Source organism: Papio anubis, chromosome 6 (assembly GCF_008728515.1).
Source record: "Papio anubis isolate 15944 chromosome 6, Panubis1.0, whole genome shotgun sequence".
In the NCBI taxonomy this organism is placed as follows: Eukaryota; Metazoa; Chordata; class Mammalia; order Primates; family Cercopithecidae; genus Papio; species Papio anubis.
Genome location: NC_044981.1, coordinates 133,197,118 through 133,220,757, shown reverse-complemented (window position 1 = coordinate 133,220,757; position 23,640 = coordinate 133,197,118). Strand labels below are relative to the sequence as shown.

At 37.5% G+C, this 23,640-nt stretch overlaps 1 protein-coding gene across 3 annotated transcripts in view; it reads right to left on the bottom strand.

Moving 5' to 3' along the window:
• ARHGAP18 (Rho GTPase activating protein 18) overlaps nucleotides 1-23,640 on the bottom strand; it is a 193,918-nt gene that overhangs the window by 16,890 nt on the left and 153,388 nt on the right. For all 3 annotated transcript variants that reach the window (XM_017957432.3, XM_021936878.2, XM_003898198.5), the window contains exons 7-12: nucleotides 22,970-23,061; nucleotides 18,613-18,690; nucleotides 14,964-15,123; nucleotides 12,960-13,042; nucleotides 7,371-7,577; nucleotides 5,648-5,788 (exon numbers count right to left, since the gene is read on the bottom strand). In XM_017957432.3, the coding sequence (XP_017812921.2) occupies nucleotides 5,648-5,788; nucleotides 7,371-7,577; nucleotides 12,960-13,042; nucleotides 14,964-15,123; nucleotides 18,613-18,690; nucleotides 22,970-23,061 (761 nt within the window). The remainder of the gene's footprint in view (nucleotides 1-5,647; nucleotides 5,789-7,370; nucleotides 7,578-12,959; nucleotides 13,043-14,963; nucleotides 15,124-18,612; nucleotides 18,691-22,969; nucleotides 23,062-23,640) is intronic.

The window sequence follows — 23,640 nt, the reverse complement described above, 5'->3', positions numbered from 1 at the left end:
TGCACTTCAGCCTGAGTAACAAAGCAAGATCTCATCTCCAAAATTAAACAAATCTTTAAAAAATTAAATATTACAGATGCCTCTATTGTGAACTTCTGGTTAAACACCATTAACCTGATCCTAGGCTATCATTTTATAAAAGAAACTGAAGCCCACAGAGGTAAAATGACTTGTCACACTCACTCATGGCAGAGCTGGGGCTATATCCTCAAGCCACATGACTTCTGAGGTGTATGTGTGGGTGCAGGTGTGTGTTATCAATCCCAACAAGTTAAAGGCTAACAGAAAATGATTGTTATTAATGGTCTACAATTTTCTTATTGTTCCTCCAACTGTTTCTTCCTAGTATAATTAATGGATAAGACATATTAGTATTTAAGAACATCTACATTTGAACCAAACACTTAGTATGCTGTAATCACTAAAAACACTTGCCTTATGAGGTAAATTGAGTACATCTTGCAACCTGGCTCAAATTATTAATTACCTAGTCTAGCATGTCTTAATAATACGAATGCCCAATTTTAAACAGTTAGCTTTAATAGCATACAAAATTATTATTTTTTAAGAGGGGTGTCACTGTGTTACCCAGGCTGACATCTAACTCTGGGCTCAAGTGATCCTCCTGTTCAGCCTCCCAAGTAGCTCGGACTACAGGTGCATGCCACTGCATCGAGCCAAAGCCTCTTAAAAATATTACCTTGAAGAATGTTTATGATCTATAATCTCTTTCACTCTCCAATCCCTGGCAACCTAGTTTCTTCCAAAAATTATCATTGACAATGTTTTGGGGAAACTAATAACTAACCTTCAAATTCAAAAACCTTTGTCCAATGTTAACCTTACTCAGCCTCTCCGCAGCATTTGGCATTACTAACCAAGCTCTTTTTACTTAGTCTACTCTTTCTGCCTGGGCTTCAGATAAACTGTACATCCTTCAACTTTCTCTTACTTCCTATTATTTCCTAGCATCCTTTACCAGCTTTTCTTGAATGGCCCATACTTCAATATTGGAATCCCTAGAGATCTCTCTTTGTCTCTTTATTTTCTTACTCCTATATCCACCTTGTATAATATGAATCACTCTATGGCTTCAACAACAATTTCTAGGCTCATCCCAAAGCTGTGCCTCCAATGCTGGACGTTCCTTAAAATTCAGGCCCCTGTAGCCAACTCTCACACAGGCACGTTAACCCAAAGTGTCAAAAACTTACTTTTAAGCCTGTTTCCCTTTTGCTTGATGCTAAAGTCGCCCAAGGCAAAATTTGGCAAGTCATTCTAGATTCCCTTCTTCTTCCACACCCTTCACATCCAATCAGTATCCACATCTTGCAGGGTTCCTATTGGCTCACATTCTAAAGATTTTTCCATTCTCAACTGGGCCTTGGCTCTAGCCCAGAACCATTTTAAGAACTACATATAAAACATATTTTATAACAGCAGTGATCCATGTTCATTATTACCACCCATAAACCCAGAGTTTTGGTATATATCCTTCTTAGAGTCCTTCTGTGATCTATGGCGAAACAAAGGATAATGGTGAAGACTCCATGGATTTAAAGTCATACAGATTTGGTTTCAAATTCCAGCTCCACCAATTCCTATCTAGATAACCTTAGTAACTTTAAGATCAGTAATTCTCATTTTCCTCATCTGAAAAAAATTACACAATAATACACTCCAATTAGACTACCATAAATATTACATGAGACAATGTTTATACAATGTTTAGCATCATGCCTGATCTATGCAAAACATTAAAATCTTTTACATAGTTATTACCCCCTAAAAATACAGCACTACACCACTCACTGATTCCTAACTTCTTTTTTCACATAGTAACAGATTATGAATCTCTTCAATGTCAAGATACACATTTGTACATTTTCATGGTATTTCGCTGTATAGATATGCCATAACATATTTAACTAGCCACCTCTATTCTTTTGGATTATCTCTAATTTTGGTCAGTGTAAGAAAATGACAATGAACTTAACCATAAATATTTGCTTGCTCATACTATTACTCTCTTTGGAAGAATTTCTGAGTCCAGTGAAGTGCATGGTTTTCAAGACTTTGCCACGTGCCACTGTTCTCTGGAAGGACTCTACCAATTTATATACTCCCATCAACAAGGAAATTACCTACCATCTCCTATCTACCCTCCAGTCTTACACTCCCTCAATCTTTCCTTTGCCTTTCCTCAGTTCCCTGTCATGCACAGAATAGAAACTTTGCTCTCTATCTCTCTTGAGGCTCACTCCTGCTTCCCCCATCTGCCCCTGTCTCTCTACGCACCTAAGTGGCCAGTTAGTATGACCTGATTGTCTCTCCAAACATTTCAAATATCCCCACTTATATGTCTAATAGACATCATACTCAACAGGTCCTAAACTGAAATCACGAAATTGAAAGCAATACCATCCTTCCAATTTCTCAGGTCAAAAATCAGTCATTTTTGACCTCTTTTGTTCTCCTACATGATTTCCATAAGGAAATCTCAATAGCTTTAACTTCAAAACAAAATCCAGAATCCAACCATTTCTCCACTTTCCAATGCTGATACCCTGGTCTGAATCATCATTATCTCTCACCTGGATTACAAGAACCTCTCAAATGATCTCCCTATTTCTCTTTGCCCCCTTATAGTCTATTCTCAATACAAGAGCCTAAGGAATCATTTTAAAACATAGTATAGATTTTCAAGCCTTTGTTTCAAACTCCCATTTCACTCAGAGTAAATCCAAATTTCTAAAGATGATCTGTTTACAAGGCCCTATGCAATCTTGTCCCCTTACCCCTGACCTCATTTCACACTACTGTTCCCTCTGCTGGCTTCACTCCAGCTACACTCACTCCTTAAGGTAAGTTCCTGCCTTAAGGATTTTGCACAGACTATTCTTTCTGCCTGGACTGAGTTTCCTGAGATATACACACAGCTCAACTCCCTGCCCTTCTTCTTGTCTTTGCTTAAATGAATAATATCCAGACTATCTCAACTTAATCGTGCCAGGGGCTCTCCTTCCCAATTCCCCTTGTTCTGTTGTTTTTATTACTTTTGGAGGATAAACCACATACTAACACATTATATGAATTACTTCCTAGATTTACTTTTATTTTTAGAATTTAAGCTGTAAAACAACAGTGATCTTTATATGTTTCGTCCAATAATTTATATTTCAGGTACCCAATAATTCCTAGCACACAGTAGACACATATCAAGTAACTGTTTAACAAATGAAAAAAACTACCCCCAAGCAATTTCATGCCCTATAGTTTCATATTGCATATTTGAATGATTCGGAGGAGAGTCAAGAAAGTACAGCAACCAGACAGAATGAAGGAGGGGGCGTGGCTTACAGCAAAGTAGATGGTCTATGTTCCATCCAAAGGGAACAGCTTCTACTCAATTCCAGGCAATTGCTACCCTGCTCGAAAGCAGGCCCCTTACCGCCAGAAGATGAGGGATGTCCCAACATCCATTTGTTATTCAGATGGTGGTTCAAACTTTCACATTAAATCTTTTAGTTTTAGAATTCTGGCAGTTGCCAGTTGGAAGAAACATGCAAAAAACTCTTGTTACTTAGTGACTTACCACATATCCACAGTATTTGAACTTAGCTTGCACCTCTACTTGTTCTGTAATTGCTTTCTGTGTCTATTTACTCTCCCTAATAAAACCACATAATTTTTTTTTAAAAACCTTTGGATATTGATTAGAATTTTTTTTTGAGATGAAGTCTCACTCTGTCACACAAACTGGAGTGCAGTGGCACAGTCTTGGCTCACTGCCTCCTGGGACCAAGCGATTCTCCTGCCTTTGCGTCCCGAGTAGATGAACTACAGGTGTGTGCCACCAGGTCCAGCTAATTTTTATATTTTTAGCAGAGACGAGGTTCCACTGTTTTGGCCAGGCTGGAGATTAGAATTTTTCTACCAAATTGACAGGCCAAATGGACCTCCACCATGGGCTGCGATGTCAGAAGGCTTCCTCTGCGGGTTAGATGGCTCCTCTCTAGTGATACCTGAACAACACTGATTTATTTTTCACATCTCAGCTTGACTCCCCAGTGAAGCCTCTCTCATGCGTACTTCCTGTTTTGTCGATGACGGTACCGTGGTCAGGCTTCAATCACATACCTCTGAGCTACATCCCTTCCACATCCCTTCTCCTGGCTCCTCGAGGGTGAGCACTCAGCTCCCTGACTCCCTGGGAACACCTAACATAAAGTGGGGGCCTAGCACCAAGGTGGCAGTAGCATTTTGTTAGATGAGTAACTGAATTTCACATAAGGGAAAAACAAAACAAAACTCAAATGCTTTTTCCCATAAATGACAAAATCACTAAAATATTCCATCTCCAAAAAGTAAACATTTCATTTTTTCTAAATATTATTAAAAAGGTACACCCCAAATATTTCCTTAAGTAGATCCTGAGCCTCAGAGTATCACGGCTAAATGCCCTATAAAAAGACAAGGCTATAAAGTCACTTAATGTGAATGAGAAGGGCTGCAAAACAGATTTTATTCACATATTTACAATAGTCTTAGAGGTAACAGAACATTCTAAATTTAACCAAAAGCCAAACAAAAATGCTTTCTAAAAGCCTTTAGGATAATATCAAGGCCTTTCTTAAAAAAATAAGCATTATTTACAACTTCTCTTTATGTTTTTAAAGATATTTAAAACTTGATTTAAAATGTTTTACAATGCCAAGAAAGTATTATTTTTTAAGAGTGAGAGATACAAATAAATCTAAGAGAAAAACTTTGTTTTTATGGTTACTGGATCCATAAGCAGGTCATAACCAAAAATTCAGACAAAGGCTGATAACTGCATTTTCACATTATTCCACAAGATGTCAGCATGTAACTAAACAACTTCAATGGTGGTGGTAGAGGGAGGAGGTGGATTCACTTAAATAGAACAATAGAAACCCGTTCATTTCATGATCTTACGCTACAGCTTTGGTAACTCACTTCATAAACGCATATCCATGTATATTTCATTATTGTAAACCCAGTTCTTAATATATCCTTACAGTACTTTATAAATACAGCTATTTAGGTATTTCTTTTTTGAAACACCTTAATTTTTTTCTTTCCAATTTAGCTCTCAAAATTCTTCTGATCAAATTAAGAACCTTCAAATACTTATTAAAGTCTAGGAATAATCCTCGGCACAACACAAACATTAACCTATTTGTCTCTCTGGATTAGCTATTTTCCCCCATTCTACAGATGAGAAAAATTTAGAAAAAAAATGTCAGTGGTTCACGTGGGGTTACTTACTCACTCTAGATTATATATTCAGTAGGCCACTAGAGTCTCTGCAGGAGGGGTAGGGGTAGGGGTGTGTGGGGGTGTGTGTGTGTGTGTGTGTGTGTGTGTGTTCAGTCTTGTCTTGATATCTTCCTTTGTTCCCCATTAACAGCTCACATGCTGAGTCACCAACACCTGACCAACTATCAATTCTGATCATTAGCAGCAGTAGTAGGAAGATAGTTACTGATGTCTTTCACTTGCAAGTAGTACCAAAGCCTAGTAAGTGGCAGAAAGTCATACTATGACGACATTAAATAAAAATTTTTGGTATTAAAAAATAACTTAAAATCTGAATAGATACACATCTCCACTATTTTCTTACATCATTTGTACTCTTATCTTGCTTTTCATATTTATCTCGGTCATAAGCCATTTTCTTCAGCAGTTTCTTCATGGCTCTTTTATCCTTTTTATGATTTTCCGTGTTTTGCTTCCTCACTTGGTTTACAATAAACTTGGGAATCTACAGAGAAAAGGAATTAATCTTAGAGAGGAAAAAGAAATGCCAGCATTTTAAACTACAGAAAAAAACTGTATTTTTTAAATTTCGAAAGGAGTAAAGAGTTTCTCTTTTTGATAAGACTGCCATTTTCCTTTTTTTTTTTTGAGACGGAGTCTCGCTCTGCCGCCCAGGCTGGAGTGCAGTGGCCGGATCTCAGCTCACTGCAAGCTCCGCCTCCCGGCTTCACGCCATTCTCCTGCCTCAGCCTCCCGAGTAGCTGGGACTACAGGCGCCCGCCACCGCGCCCGGCTAGTTTTTTTTTGTATTTTTTAGTAGAGACGGGGTTTCACCATGTTAGCCAGGATGGTCTCGATCTCCTGACCTCGTGATCCGCCCGTCTCGGCCTCCCAAAGTGCTGGGATTACAGGCTTGAGCCACCGCGCCCGGCCTAAGACTGCCATTTTCCATGCACTATTCATTAAATCTGTGAAAAGAAAGTGCTTCATATTATTCCCTTACCAGGTGTGCAGGGCATCCACGTGGTGTAATTCACCACCCACTGTGGAAGGTTCCAAAAGAGACTTTGTGAAGTTCAAGGACACAGTGGCCTTCTTCCAGACTGGAGACCCCCTGAGGTGACGAGCAGTAGAAGCCACCACCTCCATAGGTCTTTCCTTTTGCAGCCTCCTACCTACAGCCCTGCTAGCTAATCTAAAGTCCCCTTCTAATAACCAGCTAGCCTCTGCTGTCACGAGAGAAGGAACAACTCCCCAAGAAATAAGAGCTGATAGGTGGCTAGCAAAAATCCAGGACAAATTTATCCTAAGAAATCACATTAGCAAAAACAAAATATTTTAAGGTATCAAAATGTAACCATGAAATAAGGTTGACAAACATTGAGATTTAATAAATGGACATTAATTTTTTATTAAAAAACACATTTGAAATCATCTACATCAGTTGTCTTTTTATAGATTATAAAGACTTCAGGATCTAAATATCATCACTCTTTTTAACAAATTAATGCTTGGAAGTTCCTCAAATAAGAGATTGAAATATTCAATATTATAATTTTGCTTGGAATTCCTTTAGGTCATTTTTTTCTAAATGCTTATAAGATGCCTCGCTGAAAAATTATAAATTTCATTGGAACATGAGCACCTAATCAACGAAGGCTCTCATCCACTACCATCCACTGATAAGCTGTCAAAACAAGCTCAAAATAAGTGTAAAACAGAGGAAACCATTTTTAAAGATGTTCTCAGCAATAAGGGTACAAAATGCATGCACCCCTTTCAATAAAGGGTCTATGAATAAGAACTGAATAATCTGAAACGAAGATAGCATGGGCTTTTAAAAATAGAGCAGGACTAAACACTGAGAAATGGGAAAATAGGCAGAAGTAAATAAAACGTACTTCTTACAAGGCATGTTTTGACATAATTTTAAAACAGAAATTCACAGGGCCCTCCTTACCTATATGAATAAAATGTCTTTAGTATTTTCTGCACTCACAAATTTTAAATGTAATTTAATAAAGCTAATAACAAACATGCAATATGTTTTTAAACTACTAAGAACAAAGCATATGATATATACTTACTGTCCACAGAAGTTTTTGATACTTAATCAATAAGTGCATGGTATTTGCTGTCCCAGCTGCCATTACAAATTCTCGCTGTTCACTGGACTTCAATCCCAACGCATGACACATAAAGAGATTCGGGGCCATGACCATTGCTACATTCATGACTGTCATTTTATTTTTTTCTTTATTATCTATTACTCTTTGGAGAAATTCAAGAAGAGCCTGAAACAGAAATGACTCTTTTGAGATTGGTGTCATATATGAAGATAAAAGATTAAAGCACTTTCGCATATGCAATTTTTATTTCATTAAAAAAAACAAGTTGTGTATAAGCACAGTCAACTAATCACATCCAACAGGCCCTGTTACCAACACTTCTCCATTTGGTTGACGCTCCCTGAGGTGGAAATTTGCTTCTACTAAGGACCTTGGTGCTGGAGAATGAAGCAGGGATGGCACATAGCTGAACTAGGGAGCAGAGAGAGGAGAGGGGAAGTGTCAGACCTCTGGCCTATGGGAGTCATGGAGAGCTGAAAAGTAATTTAAAACATCATACAAACATTTGCCTATTTCAGGAAGTGCTGCATTTTCCTATGTAGAGACTTTTAAAAATTACCTCAAAAAGGGTCATTCGACTCCAGTTTCATTTGTTTTAAGGCAATCAATATCTGGCTGATATGGAACTTATAAAGAATGAACCAGGCACTGGGCATGGTGGTGTACACCTGTAGTCCCAGGCCCTGGGCATGATGGTGCACACCTGTAGTCCTAAGCACTGGGCATGGTGGTGCAAATCTGTAGTCCCAGGCACTAGGCATGGTGGTGCACACCTGTAGTCCCAGATCAGTGGGAGGATCATCTGAGCTTAGGAGTTCAAGTCCAGCCTAGGCAACAGAGAGAAACCCTGTCTCGGAAACAGAGAAGAGAAGAGAAGAGAAGAGAAAAGACAAGAGGAGAGGGGAGGGAATATTGTGATAGAAAAAGCCGAGAAACGAAGAAAGACCAAAGAGAAATTTTTTTTTTTTTTTGAGACCAGGTCTCGCTCTGTTGCCCAGGCTGGTGTGCAGTGAGAGATCATAGCTCACTACAGCCTCAAACTCCTGGGCTCAAGTGATCCTCCTGCCTCAGTCTCCAGAGTAGCTGGGACCACAGGTGCACGCTACCATGCCTGGCTAATTTTTTTTATTTTTCATAGAGGCAAAGTCTTGCTATGTTGCCCAGGCTGGTCTTGAACTTTTGAGTTCAAGAAATACTTCCACCTCATCCTCCCAAACTGCTAGGATTACAGGCATAAGCCACCATACTCAGCTGAGAATTTTTTTTTTTTAATGAATGAAAAAAAGGAACTTTTCATCAGAACAGGTTAGGTTATGCTCAGCTTGATGCCACGTACATCCACCCCTATTGCAGACACTCATTGTCCTCTGAAACTACCTTCTCCAAAAGATAAAGGCAGCTGAGGTCGCCCTACTCTAACAGGGCTTAAGATTTCTCTTTTGCCTTCTTCATTTGTTCTAGAACAACAGTAACTAATAACTGCACAGGTATTCAATGTTCTCTATGAATGAGGCAGTTTATGAAGCACATTATAGAGATTACTTAATCCTAACTTGGAGACAGACGCTGTAATTACCTCCATTTTACAGATGAGAAAACAATGTTTGAAGAATGTAAGTAACTTCCCAGTGGTCATACAGCTAGCGAACCCTGAGAAAATTTAATTACATGTCTATCTGGCTTTTGTTTCTAAATTCTTAACTACTAAAAGAATCATTTTTTCACAGTTAGCCTAAAATCCCTACCCTAAAAAAGCCAAATATACTATACTAAAATGGAAAAAGGAAAAAAGTGTTTTTCAAAGAATTTCAGGAAAAAAAAGTTACTGTTAGTTCTAACAGGTTGCTCTTGAATCAAGTTTAGCTGCTATATAGACCTTGAAAATTTGAAACAAATTAAGGACAGAGCTTTAATATCTAACAATGAGATTTATGTATCTAATTTCTAGTACAGTGCTCAGGAAGTTAAATTGTAATCCAAGCATGAAGTTATATAAAACAACATGTTCTCAAATGAGGACAAAAGATTAATTGAAGTTTAGAAAAAATATTTAATTTTGTTCCACAGAGACCAGAATAATTGTTCAGGGACCATTGTATCTCTTTCTTTATGAGCATAAATTACAGAGATTAGGTAATAAACCATTTTAATTGTGGTGTGCATATGTAATAACGTTACTCAAAATATTACTACCAGAATACTAGAGAATAAGACAGTTGATATAAAATTAACGAAATGTTAGCCCAGCCCTTGCTGAAGGAACTGCAGAATGTTCTATCTGAACCTTAAGAATTTCCCCTTTTTATATATATATTTTTTATTTCAATAGTATTTGGGATATAGGTGGTTTCTGCTTACATGGGTAAGTTCTTTTGTGGTGATTTCTAAGATTTTGGTGCGCCTGTCACCTGAGCACTGTACAAGGTACCCAATATGCAGTCTTTTATCTCTCACCCTTCTCCTATGCTTCCCCCGAGTTCCCAAAGTCCAGTGTATCATTCTTATGCCTTTGCATCCTCATAGCTTAGCTCCTACTTATAAGTGAGAACATGCAATATTTGGTTTCTTATTCCTGTGTTACTTCACTTAGAATAATGGCTTCTGGTTCCATCCAAGTTATTGCAAAGGCCATTATTTCATTCTGTCTTATGGCTGAGTAGTATTGCATGGCGTGTGTGTGTGTGTGTATGTGTGTATCTATCACATTTTCTTTATACACTCATGAGAACTTCTCCTGTTTCAAAAAGTATTTACTTTATCACCATCCTGGTGGTATCAATCTATCACTGGCCTCACTCTCTGAAAAGCCAGGTTTGAGTCCCAGCACATTTACTTATTAGCTGGGTATGATGTTAAACCTTTATATACCTCTGCTCTTTAAAGCTTTCTTATTTGTAAAATGGGAATACTTATCTCTCAGCCTGGAAGGATTGAGATAATGTATATAATGAGCTTCTTAAAACTACAAGAAAGATAAATGTCAAGAATTATATTAACATGGATCCCCTCTTGCTATCGTAAAATCAGTCTTCAGTATGGTTCCAAGTCAAAGGTAGGTGTGATTATTTGTCCAAATGCATCATAATTCAAAGTAAAAAGGAACTGTGGGCCGAGAGCGGTGGCTCACGCCTGTAATCCCAGCACTTTGGGAGGCCGAGGTGGGCGGATCACCTGAGGTTGGGAGTTCGAGACCAGCCTGACCAACATGGAGAAACCCCGTCTCTACTAAAAATACAAAATTAGCCGGGTGTGGTGGCGTGCGCCTGAAGTCCCAGCTACTCGGGAGGCTGAGGCAGGAGAATCGCTTGAACCCGAGAGGCGGAGGTTGCGGTGAGCCAAGATCACGCCACTGCACTCTATGCACTCTAGCCTGGGCAACAGGAGCGAGACTCTGTCTCAAAAAATAAATAAATAAATAAAGTAACTGTGGTTAAGTAGCTTGCCCAAACACACCTGTCACTTCACTATCACACCAAGATGTGGTATTTAACATGGTGCCTCCTAACCCTTAGACTTGCTGTAGCAATATTCCAAACAAGTCATGCACGTGATTCTGTCCTTCAGATGACAACTGAAGGCGTGTTGTTAGCACTGGATAAGTCAGGGAATTTTGCGTTAGGCTTCCTGAAATTATATTGCATTGGAGTTTCCCTTCCCTTTTACAGAACTAAATTTATGGCTTATTCTTTGCACATATGGCATTCTTGTTAAAATGTTCTATTATTAAAGTTCTGGTTTGAAACCTTCAGCAGAGCTGGCTAATTAAGTCACTAAAGCTTAAGTAAACATGTAAAATTACTTGTTTGCATCTTCCAGTTTTTTACCAAAAATAGTACTTCCTCCCCCTTAATTAAAAAATTATGTTTCCAATAGCCTCATACACAAAATGTAAGAACTGTCCTATAATTTTAAAAATATTTTTTAATAGTTTTTTTAAAAGAATATGCCTGGGACTTTGAGGGCAAAGTCCAAAGAAGAGTTCCAGATCAGTCACACCCAAAGCAGCCATATTGAATTGAGTGCTTCCTCCCACAACGACTTGAACTTATTTGAATGTAGGGGTATCTTAAGTAAATCATGAGTCTTGCAATACTCACCGCACACTGGTCATTGATAGGACGGTCACCCAAAGATGTGCCAAGAAAAAGTCAATGAGTAAGAAAAAGATGTTCCTCCCTATTTCTGAGTAGTTGAAGCCCTGTGTTGGGAGCACTGCTGACAAGCAGGGGGACATGTTGGATCATCAGCCCCACTTTGTCCTGGGCCATATGCCCCTGTCTCAGCCACAGTCTACACACACTTACACAGCAGCCCTGGGCACACACGCTTCAAATATAACCCTTTCTGAATTGACCTCTGTCTCAAAAGCAAATTGAACCAAAACCTAATGCTGCCTTCTGGGTTATTCATTTGACAACCAGTGAAGCAAAGGGCTTTTTTTCTGACTTAGGAAAGGGAATAGCCCTTTGGAAGTTCTCCTGTAGCAGACATAGCATTTTTACCTCCAGTAATCCCCATAAGCTGCTTCGTCAAGAAAAGCTGAGTATTAATATTCATTCCATGGCATTAAAGAACTATCAGTCATGCAGTTACAATTCAAGGAGTTGTAATGAATTAAGAGAAAAAAATTCCAAGATGTAGCAAGTAGTAAATTTTTTTTCTTAACTTGAAAGTTCTTTTCATGAGGAGATTTCATTTTAAATAGAAAAAAAATGAAGAGGGTAAAGAAGCCCTCTACCCATATAAAAAATATTTTTACGGCAAGGGTAAAACTTGAGATAATACTTTTACTAAGTTAATTTTTTTTCTTTTTCTAAGAGTTTATAATTAAACCTTTTGCAACTACACTATAAACTCTATAAACTCTGCTGTTAAGGAAAACAAATCAGTGTGGCACAATCCCTGATTATAAGAGCTTCGGACAACACTTACAATAGATGGTATTAAGTCATATAAACATTAGACCAAATCACTTCAAAATGATGTTATAAATCAGAAACCCAGGATAAACCTTTAGAGAAATAACTAGAATTTGTTTGAGTTGGTCTATATTTTGGCTAACAAATGTATCAAATCACCATTATGACTTACTTCAAAATCTACCATTTCTAACTACAAATTGTAATATCTTTAGGTAGTAGTGGGTTATATTTGATGAGCTTTAGAATTTTTGTTTTAAACATTTATATTTTACCTTACTGCTGCTAACTGCTTATTAAATACAATTCGATAAATGCAAAAAAAAAAAAAAGAGGAGAAAAAAACTAAAAACCACCCATGTTTCCATTAACCAATGAACCTCAATCATCTGGTTTGGAAGAATAAATGTTATAGTGAAAATTTAAAAAAAAACTTAAAAATATTAGTAACATAACCTCATAAATAAAGAGTTAAAGACTTTCACCCTCTGTCCTTAAAAGTAGGCTTTTTTCTTTACAGACTTTTATGACCATATCCAAGATACACATCTTATTGCTTTGCAACAAATAGTGAAAAATTACTGTGCTTAGTTCTAAGGGATATTTAATGTAAATTAACCGAGCTGACCTTCAGTGTGTCCCTGTTTGCATCAGGTAGGAGGATGACAAGAAGGTTCAAAGCCTGTAGCTGCTGCTTCTTGGTTGGAAGATCTGTAGAAAAATTAAATAAATCTGAACTCTTTTCTTTAGTGAACATTTTCCTTTACTTTCTTTTTTCACTTTTTAAGGAAAAAGTTATTTGGCATAAACATGACTGTAAAATCTAAGACACAACGACTGAGCAGCAAGCCTTGTTGAGAGTGTGTTTGTGGGAGATCAGCAAAAGCAGCTGCTGTTAGGAGCTTCCTCTCTCTCAGAATGCTCACTTCCAACTGTGATCATATGACGCGCGGCCTTATGTTTGCAGACACACAACAGTGCTTTGGAAATAATTTTAACTTCTGCATGATAATTATTCCCCAATGAAAAGACATAGAGGATTGGACCTTCCACGATATGGTATCAGGGTGCGTCTGTAACAGTGAAGTTTGTTTCTTTTAATGGCGAGTGAACAAATGCATGGTAAGAGTCCATTAATTCCAACAGGAATATGTAAAATACGGCCTGGAACACGATAGGTGCTTATAAATGCCTGTGGAATAAATTAGAAAACCAAGCAGCAATTCAACAGTCTAAGAGGTGCATTATTATCATTGATGCTATCATTTTCAGCAGCCCTTACCCTATTTAAGTAATACTCATGGATATTTAGAATCATTCCAGCATTTCTTTTCAGCAATAAATTTGGTCCTGTAATCCATATCCAGGAAATGTATGCAACGTAGCACAATTTAAACATTAAAAAGTATTTCCAGCATAAGGTAATTTATTCTGTTTAAAGAAACATGTTAAGAAAAAATACTTTAAACAGAAGATGATTTCAGTTTCATCTCTCCTAGAAATTCTGAAGAAATGTCATGATACGAGATGACTCATGAAACCATCTCAATATTGTATGTGTTAAGAATAGCCTGGCGGTTCTGGTTGAAACTGTAGCTCACTGCATTTTTTTTTTTTTTTTCCTGAGCCGGAGTCTCACTCTGTCTCCCAGGCTGGAGTGCAATGGTGCAATTTTGGTTCACTGCAACCTCAACCTCTCGGGTTCAAGCAATTCTCTGCCTCAGGGAAGCAGGGATCACAGGTGCACACCACTATGCCTGGCTAATTTTTGTATTTTTAGTAGAGACGGGATTTCACCATGTTGGCCAGGTTGGTCTCGAACTCCTGACCTCAAGTGATCTGCCCACCTCAGCCTCCCAAAGTGCTGGGAGCTCACCATAATTATTAATAGTGCCCCTCTTTCATTCTTATAAGTGTCCCTGTTTAAAAGATAAAGATACAGTTACTTGAAGGCAGTGATCGCATTTTTACTTTTCTTCATGGCCTCTAGGTGTAAAATGGATAATTAGGTCAGTAGATAAACCTTATAAGATGTGGGTTCACTGGAAAAAGAATTGAGAACTATTAGAGACACTAATGTGTAACTTGCCCAACATGACAAAGCGGCAGTACATAAGAAGCAGCTTGTGACCTTCCACCAATGAGGCAGCAAAATGCTTTGCTCCACATTTCTGCATGACAATGTCAGAATTTAATTTTTCAAGAAATGCTCACAGACCCTACCACTTCTCCTTGTGCTTTTATAATAACTGCTCATCCACAACTTCTCCAGTAAGAGTTGCTTTTTAACACTTGGCAAAAAAATTGTATCAGAGATCTTACATGACTCATTCTATTATAAGAGAAACGTGAAGTTTCCAGGTTTTAACAGTGAAATATATTGTATTGCTTAAATGGCATACAATTAATCTGTACCCAAAGAGAACATTCTGTTATCTGTTTACTCAGAAATGCATATTTATAAGAAAAACGGAAAACAATGCATGGCAGCTGAGCACCCACTGACATCAGTTGAGTCAATATGTCCACCCAAATACGTCTGGTTACGTTCTTTGTGATGCCAAATGTCATTAAAACAATTAACATAGATGGCACCAGCAGAAGGACTGCTTCAAAGAGGGATAGCACTTACTCTGGACAGCCTGAAAGGCTTTGAGATACTCCACACTGAGCAATGGCTGAGGCAACTCCCGAATGAAGAGCTTCAGCAGGCTGGCGGCATCATGCTGTTTGACACTTTCCCAATTAAAAGTCCCTTCATAAAACTTTGCTTCTAGTTCTTGGCAAAGATTCTGATAGGCACAGGAAGAAAAAAAAAAAAAAAAAAAAGCAGCTATAAGTGCATTTTTTTCTTGCTGAGAGTATGATACATTTTCACTTTCAAGAGATTCTGCTCTTTAGACAAGACAAAGCAAACTACCAAAAGTCAGTATTTCTTTTACTCAGAAAAAAACTACTCCTCTCCTCTAATCCAAACGTACTTTACCAATAAAAAACTGTACCTAAGGCCAAAAAACATTTTAAAATTTATACTTTTTCCTGGACATTCCACAAACTGTAAATAATAAAGTTTTAATTAAGAGATTTGGTTAAAATAATTGTTCCATTTTGGGGCTTCATCTACATATTATAAATCTTCATTAAATTAAGAAAAAAATCATTAAAAAAGAAGTATGTTTTAAATTATTTGGAAGTATATTACATAACAAAATACATATTCAATCTCTGGGCCTAAAACAGAAGGCTACCTCTGATTAGTCACCTATGGGAAATGGAAAACCCAATTTTAAAGCAAACGAGGCATGAAAATACATCAATATACCTGTCTTTAACGCACAGCCATCCTGCTGCCAGCTGCGGAAAACAATCTGAGTCCATGCAGAATTAGAAATATCTAGTTCACTTACCTCAGAACTCTACAATATTTGTCAGGCAAATTATTACTAATAAACCAATTGAGTTCTGTAATTACTATTTTTTGTATACTTCTTTACTATACATAAATCTTACCATGTTAAAAATCATCACAAGTTTCTGTCAGTTTCCTCTATTACATAAAACCATTCTCCCAAAGTATGTTTTCTGTTTTCTTGTAAGGCAAATTACTACATTTTCTCTTCCTAACACAACAACCATTCTCTACCCTCAATTATTTTTGTAATTGATGAAATAGGTGAAGGGGAGTGGGCAAAGACAGAAAAATAAATAGGGAGGAGGAAAGGAGAAGGGAGAAAAGGAGGGAGGAAAGGAGGAAAAAAAAAGAGGAGGGAGGGAAAAAAAGAGGAGGGAGGAAAAGATAGAAAAAGAAAGTGGGAGATAGGGAGGGAAGGAAGAGGAGAGAGAGGGGGCATGGAGGGAAAGAATGAGGGAGGAAAGGACAACAGAGGAACATCCAGAGAAGAGAGGCAGAAAGAATGGAGGGAGAGGGAGAGAGAATAGTACAGAGAAATTTGGTGGGGCCAGGGAGAAAAGAGACAACCAAAATTTTTGCATATTATCTTTTAAATTATTTATAATGGACCAGCTGCTGCATAATTTGGCATATGACAACAGGCTGGGTTGAAGAGTTGAGCCAGCTGAATCCACTTAATTGGCCTTCTTAGAAATTACACTTAGTTAAACTTGTCCTTCTGCCAGCCTTCTCATTGCAAAGTAAAATCTGCATTATATTCACTATTCTGTACTAAGTAAATGTATTTTTGCCTCCTGTGAGCTGGCCATCGCAGTCTGCTAGTGAGGGCCTGAGTGCTTTCAACGGTGAATTGAGGACTATGTTGCTGATATGGGTAATATGAAGTTATATTTGTTACCTGTTTCTGAGGAACTATATCTTTGTTAGTGAATGTACTTACTAGAACTTGTCTCAGAACCACACAATGTCCATGACTGACTAGTGGCGAATGTGCCGTAGGTGTTATATGAAGTGAGAGAATGACAAGCTATGAAACTTACAAATACCACAATTTCAGGGACATCTAAATATCAGACGCCAAACCCAGGGGACACAAGTGGAAGCTTATGATCTGAATACAGCAAGCTACTCAAATCCTATTAAAATGAGATCACTATGCAGTAAGAGCCAAGGAGGTCGAAACTGGTGTCCTAAATGAAGGCAACTTATCAAAATAAGCAGGTGATGCAAACTGTGAAATGTATAAAGAGTAATTCCAATCCTGGCCACACCACAGCCCATTAGAAGCAGGCCAGGACAGTGTGTACTCTCCAAGAAATACTTAGTCCTGATCCAGTTCTAAAGATTTCATAAAGAATGTCATGAAAGTGAAGAGAGAATATCTCTCTTCTCTCCTATTTTCTCTTGGATTTTCAAATTCAGGAAGACAATGCGTTGGATATGGGCAGTGGTTACTTGTGCTATCTCAGTGCAGAGGTAAAGGTGAATCTGGAAGATCGGGTAAAAGTGAATAGTTAATGGCTGCTTTCCAGATACAGCTACAATTCCAAGTATGAGTCCCCTTGACATTTAAATCCCCTGAGGGGATATGTAGTATGCATCCCCTGTAGGGTAATTCCATGTTTATCATGCATTCATTGGAAGCTTCATCCCCCAGAGCAAAAAGTGAGGCACAAACATGACAGCAGGAGGATACATGGTATCCCAGAACAGTAGGAAAGAAATGTCATCCAGAGAGAAGAAAAGGCACCGGAGAAGGTAGGGCTCAAACTGGGAAGTCTGGGAATTATTCTTTCACCAGCCAGACTCAGGCTACCCTGGATGCAGCAAGACAGGGAACTGTGTGAATTAGGAAGGTGGTTGAGAGTGTCTCGTCTGACCTGCTCACTAAGACTAATTATGCATAGGATGCCAAGGCCCCCCATCTGCTGGAGTCTATGATTCTGGCTTTTTTTTTTTTTTTTTTTTTTTTAATCTTTTGAGACAATGTCATGTACTGTTGCCTGGGCTGGAGTACAGTGGCACGATCTTGGCTCACTGCAACCTCTGCCTCCCAGGTTCAAGTGATTCTCCTGTCTCAGCCTCCTGAGTAGCTGGGAATACAGGTGCCCAACACCATGCCCAGCTAATTTTCTGTATTTTTAGTAGAGACAGTGTTTCACTATGTTGGCCAGGCTGGTCTCGAACTCCTGACCTCATGATCCGCCCACCTTGGCCTCCCAAAGTGTTTTTTATTTTTAAGAAACAGGGTCTTATTGCTCTGTCACCTCGTCTGGAGTACAGTGGGACAATGAGAGCTCACTGCCACATGGAACTCCTGGGTTCAGGCAATCCTCTCCGCTCAGCTTCCTGAGTAGCTGGAACTCCAGGTGAGCACCACAGTGCCTGGCTAATTTTTTTAAATTATTTTTTGTAGAGACAGGGTCTCACTTTGTTGCCCAGGTGGTCTCGAATTCCTAACCTCAAGCAATCCTCCCACTTTGGCCTCCCAAAGAGCTGGGATTACAGATGTGAACCACCGCGCCCAGCCCTGACTTTTGTAAACTCAATTGCTACTACTCATCCTGGCCAAATCTATCACAACTATCCCCACCCACGCCATTAATATTTTAACTCATCACATTCTCTTGTCATAGTATTATTATAGGTAATATGGTGATTTTGAAAAAAAAAAAAAAAACGAAAAACAAAAACCAGACAGGACTGTAAAAAAACCTAAACTGAATGATAAAAGGTTTTATTGTTTTATTTTATCTACTTTACTAACAATGGAAAAAAGGGGTGGAGAGGACAAGCTTTTTTAGCTTTTAAAATGCATAAATGTAAATAAACAATAAAATGTTTACAATTAGTAGAACCCAGAGATTACCTTGATTCTAATGGCAGCTCCAGGGATTCGTAAGAGGCCTTCGGTTTCCAAACCTCCCTCTTCAATTCGAGAAATTAGCTGTGCATAAACAGAGAAACATTCTAATTTCGATATTTGTAACAGGTACAATTCCAAATTTAACATCTGTTTCACATGTAAATAGAACTGATTACAATGACATGTAAACTGGATTTTATGAGGTTTTGAATGCTATTGCACTACCACTGTCCTTCAAAACAGTAAGTCCAGAAACTTTTGTTGTAATTTAGAAAAAGTTGGGCCTTATGCTACTTTATAACAGAAGTGTGTAATTTCACACAACAGCTGTGGTACTCCAAACAAACAGAGAATAAAGATGCTCATTGTTTAAAAGCAACTAAGAACATCTATTTATTCTGCTTTTCCAGAAACCTACATTCTGCAATCAAATAAATCTTATGAAAATCTAACATTTGCATATTTACATCTCGTTTTTAGCTTGTTCCAAGAAAGAATTATTTATGACATGCAAAAAAAAAAAACTGTTTGCAAATATTCATTTTTAAGCCTTTGGTGTTAAACAAAGAAAAATGTCCTTGTATATGGCCTCTAAGTCATACCTGATGCCCAATGAATACACTGATCTAACTCCAGATTCCCGCAAAAAGCATTTTTGTTTTTGTTTTTTAAAAAAGCAGAAACCCGCAAAAATAAGGCAAATGGAGAAATTACAATGACTATTGGAGGCTAAGAAGAAGATAAAAGAGTGATCAGATTCTTGGTAAAGTGATCTTCTTGGAGTAGGCATTCCCTGAGCAGTACACAAAGCCTTTACAGAACATATTCTGCTATTTTAAGAAAATCAGTTTTCATGTCCTCGTTTAAATAGAAGGCATTTCCTAGCATCATACAGGTTTTCCTCCCTAGCACCCATTCTCATTTCACAATTGCCTTCTCTACTTTATAAGAGACAGACCTATTCTTCACTCATCCACAATCTTACTATAATATTCTCTGCATGCCCGAAGGCATAAAATCTTCTAGAGTATCAAAAGAATGTTAAAAAAAAAAAAAAAAAAAATCAGGGAAGCCTCCTTTAATGATTAAACAAGACTCTATAAACTACCCAGAGCTTACTGTTTTCCCCTTGCACATAAAAGTGTCTGTTAGGAGCAAAACCTGGCATCATAAATGAGGTCTTTTGACCTTTGTCTCGATATTCTGAAGTTAGATATATTGTAGGATGTGGACACTGGAAGAGATGTCAACTTTTCTTTCAAGACTTCGCCACTTCTATTCCTGGGTTATATTATGGCCAAAGAATGCACTGATATTGAGGAAATCAGATAAGAATTAAGCATAGTAGTCTCAAAATTCTCCTAAGGATTATTAGGAAAAGAGAAGCATCTTTGATCAGTCAAAGCAGTACAGGATTTTTAAAAATTCTTCTGGAGTATTTTCCAAGACCACGTTTTTTGAGGAACACTGGATAAAAACCCACAGCAAAAATTTTAGGCGAATTATTTTAGATCAGATGGGCGTTATTCAAAATAAAGCATTTAAAACCAAATTTAACCAATATTCAATGTATAGCCAATTTTCATTTTATGTGATCTTATAAAATGTTTAAAATGTTTCTAGTCCTATTAACAAAATGTACAATTGTATGCTAGCTGCTGGAGCAAATTAGTTTTCAGCAATACATGCCTTTCACTTTCATTAAGTACACAGGAAAAAGTGATTGTGACTTCTAAATAACTGAATGAGCATAATTTCTGCATTTTAATATTCGAGTCCTTTTCATTATTCTCTAAGGCTAAAAACCAGCACCCAAGAGAGTTATGTACATATATCCTCAGAAGGAATGCCACATGTTTTCTCATGTATCTCGCTCTGAAAATAACATATTTTTAGCTACCACATTATACTGCATTATTAAAATATAAATAATACTTTATAGCTTTCCTTTTCTTATCAGGATTAAAATAGAGATGAAAAATAACTACATTGACCCATACATTTTAATGATGCTGTTTTGACTAATTTACCTATGTTCTGTAATTTATCAGTAATTTTCATAGCATTTCTCAAAATATATGTTACATACTTATGTGAATTGAAAAATGAAACGAAAATACAGACTCTGACACAAAGTATGGCTGAGTTGGCTGATTCATTTGACAGCGAAAACACTAGATTTGATAATTAGGTTATAAGGCAGACTTTTTTCATAGATTAAAAATTAGCAATATTTCTATTTCCCCACCTTTCTAAGAATACAAGGTTTAAACAATGTACCTCTGAGTAAAATAATAATATAACAGATAAAGGTTCATAGATATTAGATAAGCTTTGTTAGTGCCCTTTCTGGATATATAAGCTCAAAAAAATAGTCCTCTAAAGACTGGTAATGAATCTTCTTGCAAATTAGTCGTTTCTAATTTTTCCCCTTTAACAAAACAGAGATAAGACCTAATTGAGTTGTCAGCTGATAAATCAAAACTTTTTTTGTGATAGATCATTGTGACTTTTTGCTTAAAATTCACAGGGGATGCAAACAGATGAGTGTTATCTACAAGTAAACTTTTTATATGCTCCTTTTTTATAGAAACAAAAATACTTTAGGGCCATTATCCAATCCTTCAAACAGATAGACAGCCAGAGTCTGCAGAATGTTAAGGGACCAAAAATGTAAAATAACCAACTAAATAAATAAAAAAAAAACTTCAAGAGAAAATGACAAAGGGAGATTTTTCTTAATAGACTGGATGCAGTCCTCAGGCAGATCACGTGGCATCATTGAACCTCCAAAGAAACTGAAGCTCGCTGTATTTCTGTGGTGTGATGGTGAATTTTGTGTGCCAATTTGGCTAGGCTATAGTGCCCAGGTGTTCAGTCAAACACCAGTCTATATGTTGCAGTGACAGGTTTTGTTGTTGTTGTTGTTGTTGTAACAGTAGACTTTGAGTAATGAAAATTATTTAATACTCTCTATAATGCGGTGGGCCTCATCCAAACAGTTGAAGGCCTAAAAGATTTTGGTTTCCCAAAGCAGCAGCAATTTCGCTTCAAGATTGCAACAAAGAAACACTGCCTAAGTTTCCAGCCTGCAGCTTTCCTACTCAAGATGGTAGCATCAACTCTTGCCTGAGCTTCCAGTCTGCTAGCCTGCTCTACATATTTCAGACTTGTGAGCCCAATTGTGTGAGCCAATTAAAAAAAAAAAAATCTCTTCATCTCACTCTAAATATATCCTATTGCTTCTGTTTCTCTGGAGAACTTTGACCCAGGAAAGGATGCTGCTGAGATCCCTGCTTTGTATAGGCTTTGGTATATAGTAAATTGCAACTGTTACTGACAGAAGAATTTGAATATGTAGCCTGTATTTGTCAGCCTCCTCCTGTTAATCACAGGTACTGCTGACAGCTCTCCATAGATACATGTTCTGCACACGGTGGCTAGCAGAGGCTGATGGGTGGGATAAACTGTGTAGAACAAAGTTTGTCAGGAGAAATAATGAGATGCAGGTTTGAAGGTAGTGGTAGATATGAGAGGAAAAAAGCACCAAATGTTAGTAGGTAAGACAGGGAATTGACTAGTTTGGAAGAGCGGAAGAATAAGTGCCAAGTAGATTGAGCCTTAGTACTGGATGAGCTTGCTGAGCCAATTAACTGCAAATCAATTTCTACTGTCCCAAGAAATTTCAGAAACTGTGATATGCCTGGGCTGCAGCAAAGAATCTACAGCTTGGGTAGTTTGCAACTGAGTTGACCTGTCTTCCTCTCTGTGCGTTCCTTAGCTTTTCTCAAATGTAATCTGTGTTTCTGAACAATGATGGCTCAGAGGTTGCATGGAAATTTTTATATTGCCACAGATAATCCCCTTATGAATAATTGAGTGTTGACTACACAAGTGACTTAATAGTTTAGCAATCATTTTCTAATTCTACTTTATGGTTTCTTTGCCTACTTTGGAAATAGGCACTGGTAAATTAAATTGGACATCCTCACTGTAAATAGAAAAGCTTAGGAAATATACACAGGCATGAAATATTCATAAGGATGCAATTCCCTAGAAATTTATAAGCAGTTCCCACTCCTATGTATTATAGAATTGAAATCTCAATTATACAAAGCCAGCTAATATAAGACAGGAAAATGATGCCAGGTAATCACAGTTACAGTAATAACACAGAAAGCATCACCATGAATATAAAACTTATGAGCCCTTGAAACAAATTTGCTTCCTGAATAGAAAATCAAAGTACAAAACATGACAGTATATCAATTGGAAAACTATATTATAATAATATGAATACAAAAAACCACTATTAGCTTAAGTATGTTCTCTCTATGCTGACCGATCCAAGCCTACTTACTTTTTGAAAGATCAAGGGTATTCGAGTTCCTAGTACTTTCCTCTGATCTTGTTCTAATAGCACTGTCAATGGAATGCAAAAAAGACCAGAATCTGCAAGAAAAAATTGTCAATCTATAAAATATTAATATAAAAATATTAATATAAAAATGTTAAAGCATGAGATTTCTGATACTGTCAATCAGACAACTATATATTGAGCAACTACTAAGTGAATGACAGCATCTCAACATTATATATATGGTGGCCAATAGCAAAATCCTGGCCCTGACTTATAGAGGCATGTAGCAAGGAAAGACAGCTAAACAAATGATTGCGAATAATTACCAACATAATTACAAAAGTGCAAACTGCTGCATAAGAGAAATAGAGTACTGTGACAGCATGAAAAATATCCAGATAATTTACTAAATGTAATCAAATTAAAAATTCTTACTTAAAAGCAAATATTGGCCAGGTGCAGCGGCTTATGCCTGTAATCCCAGCACTCTGGGAAGCCAAGGTGGGAGGATTGCTTGAGCCCAGAAGTTCAAGACCAGCCTAAGCCTGGGCAACATAATGAGACTCTATCTCTATGAAAATTAAAAAAAAAAAAAAGTTAGGCAGGTATGATGGCAGGCTCCTATAGTCCCAGCTACTTGGGGGGCTGAGGTTGGAGGATAGCTTGAGCCT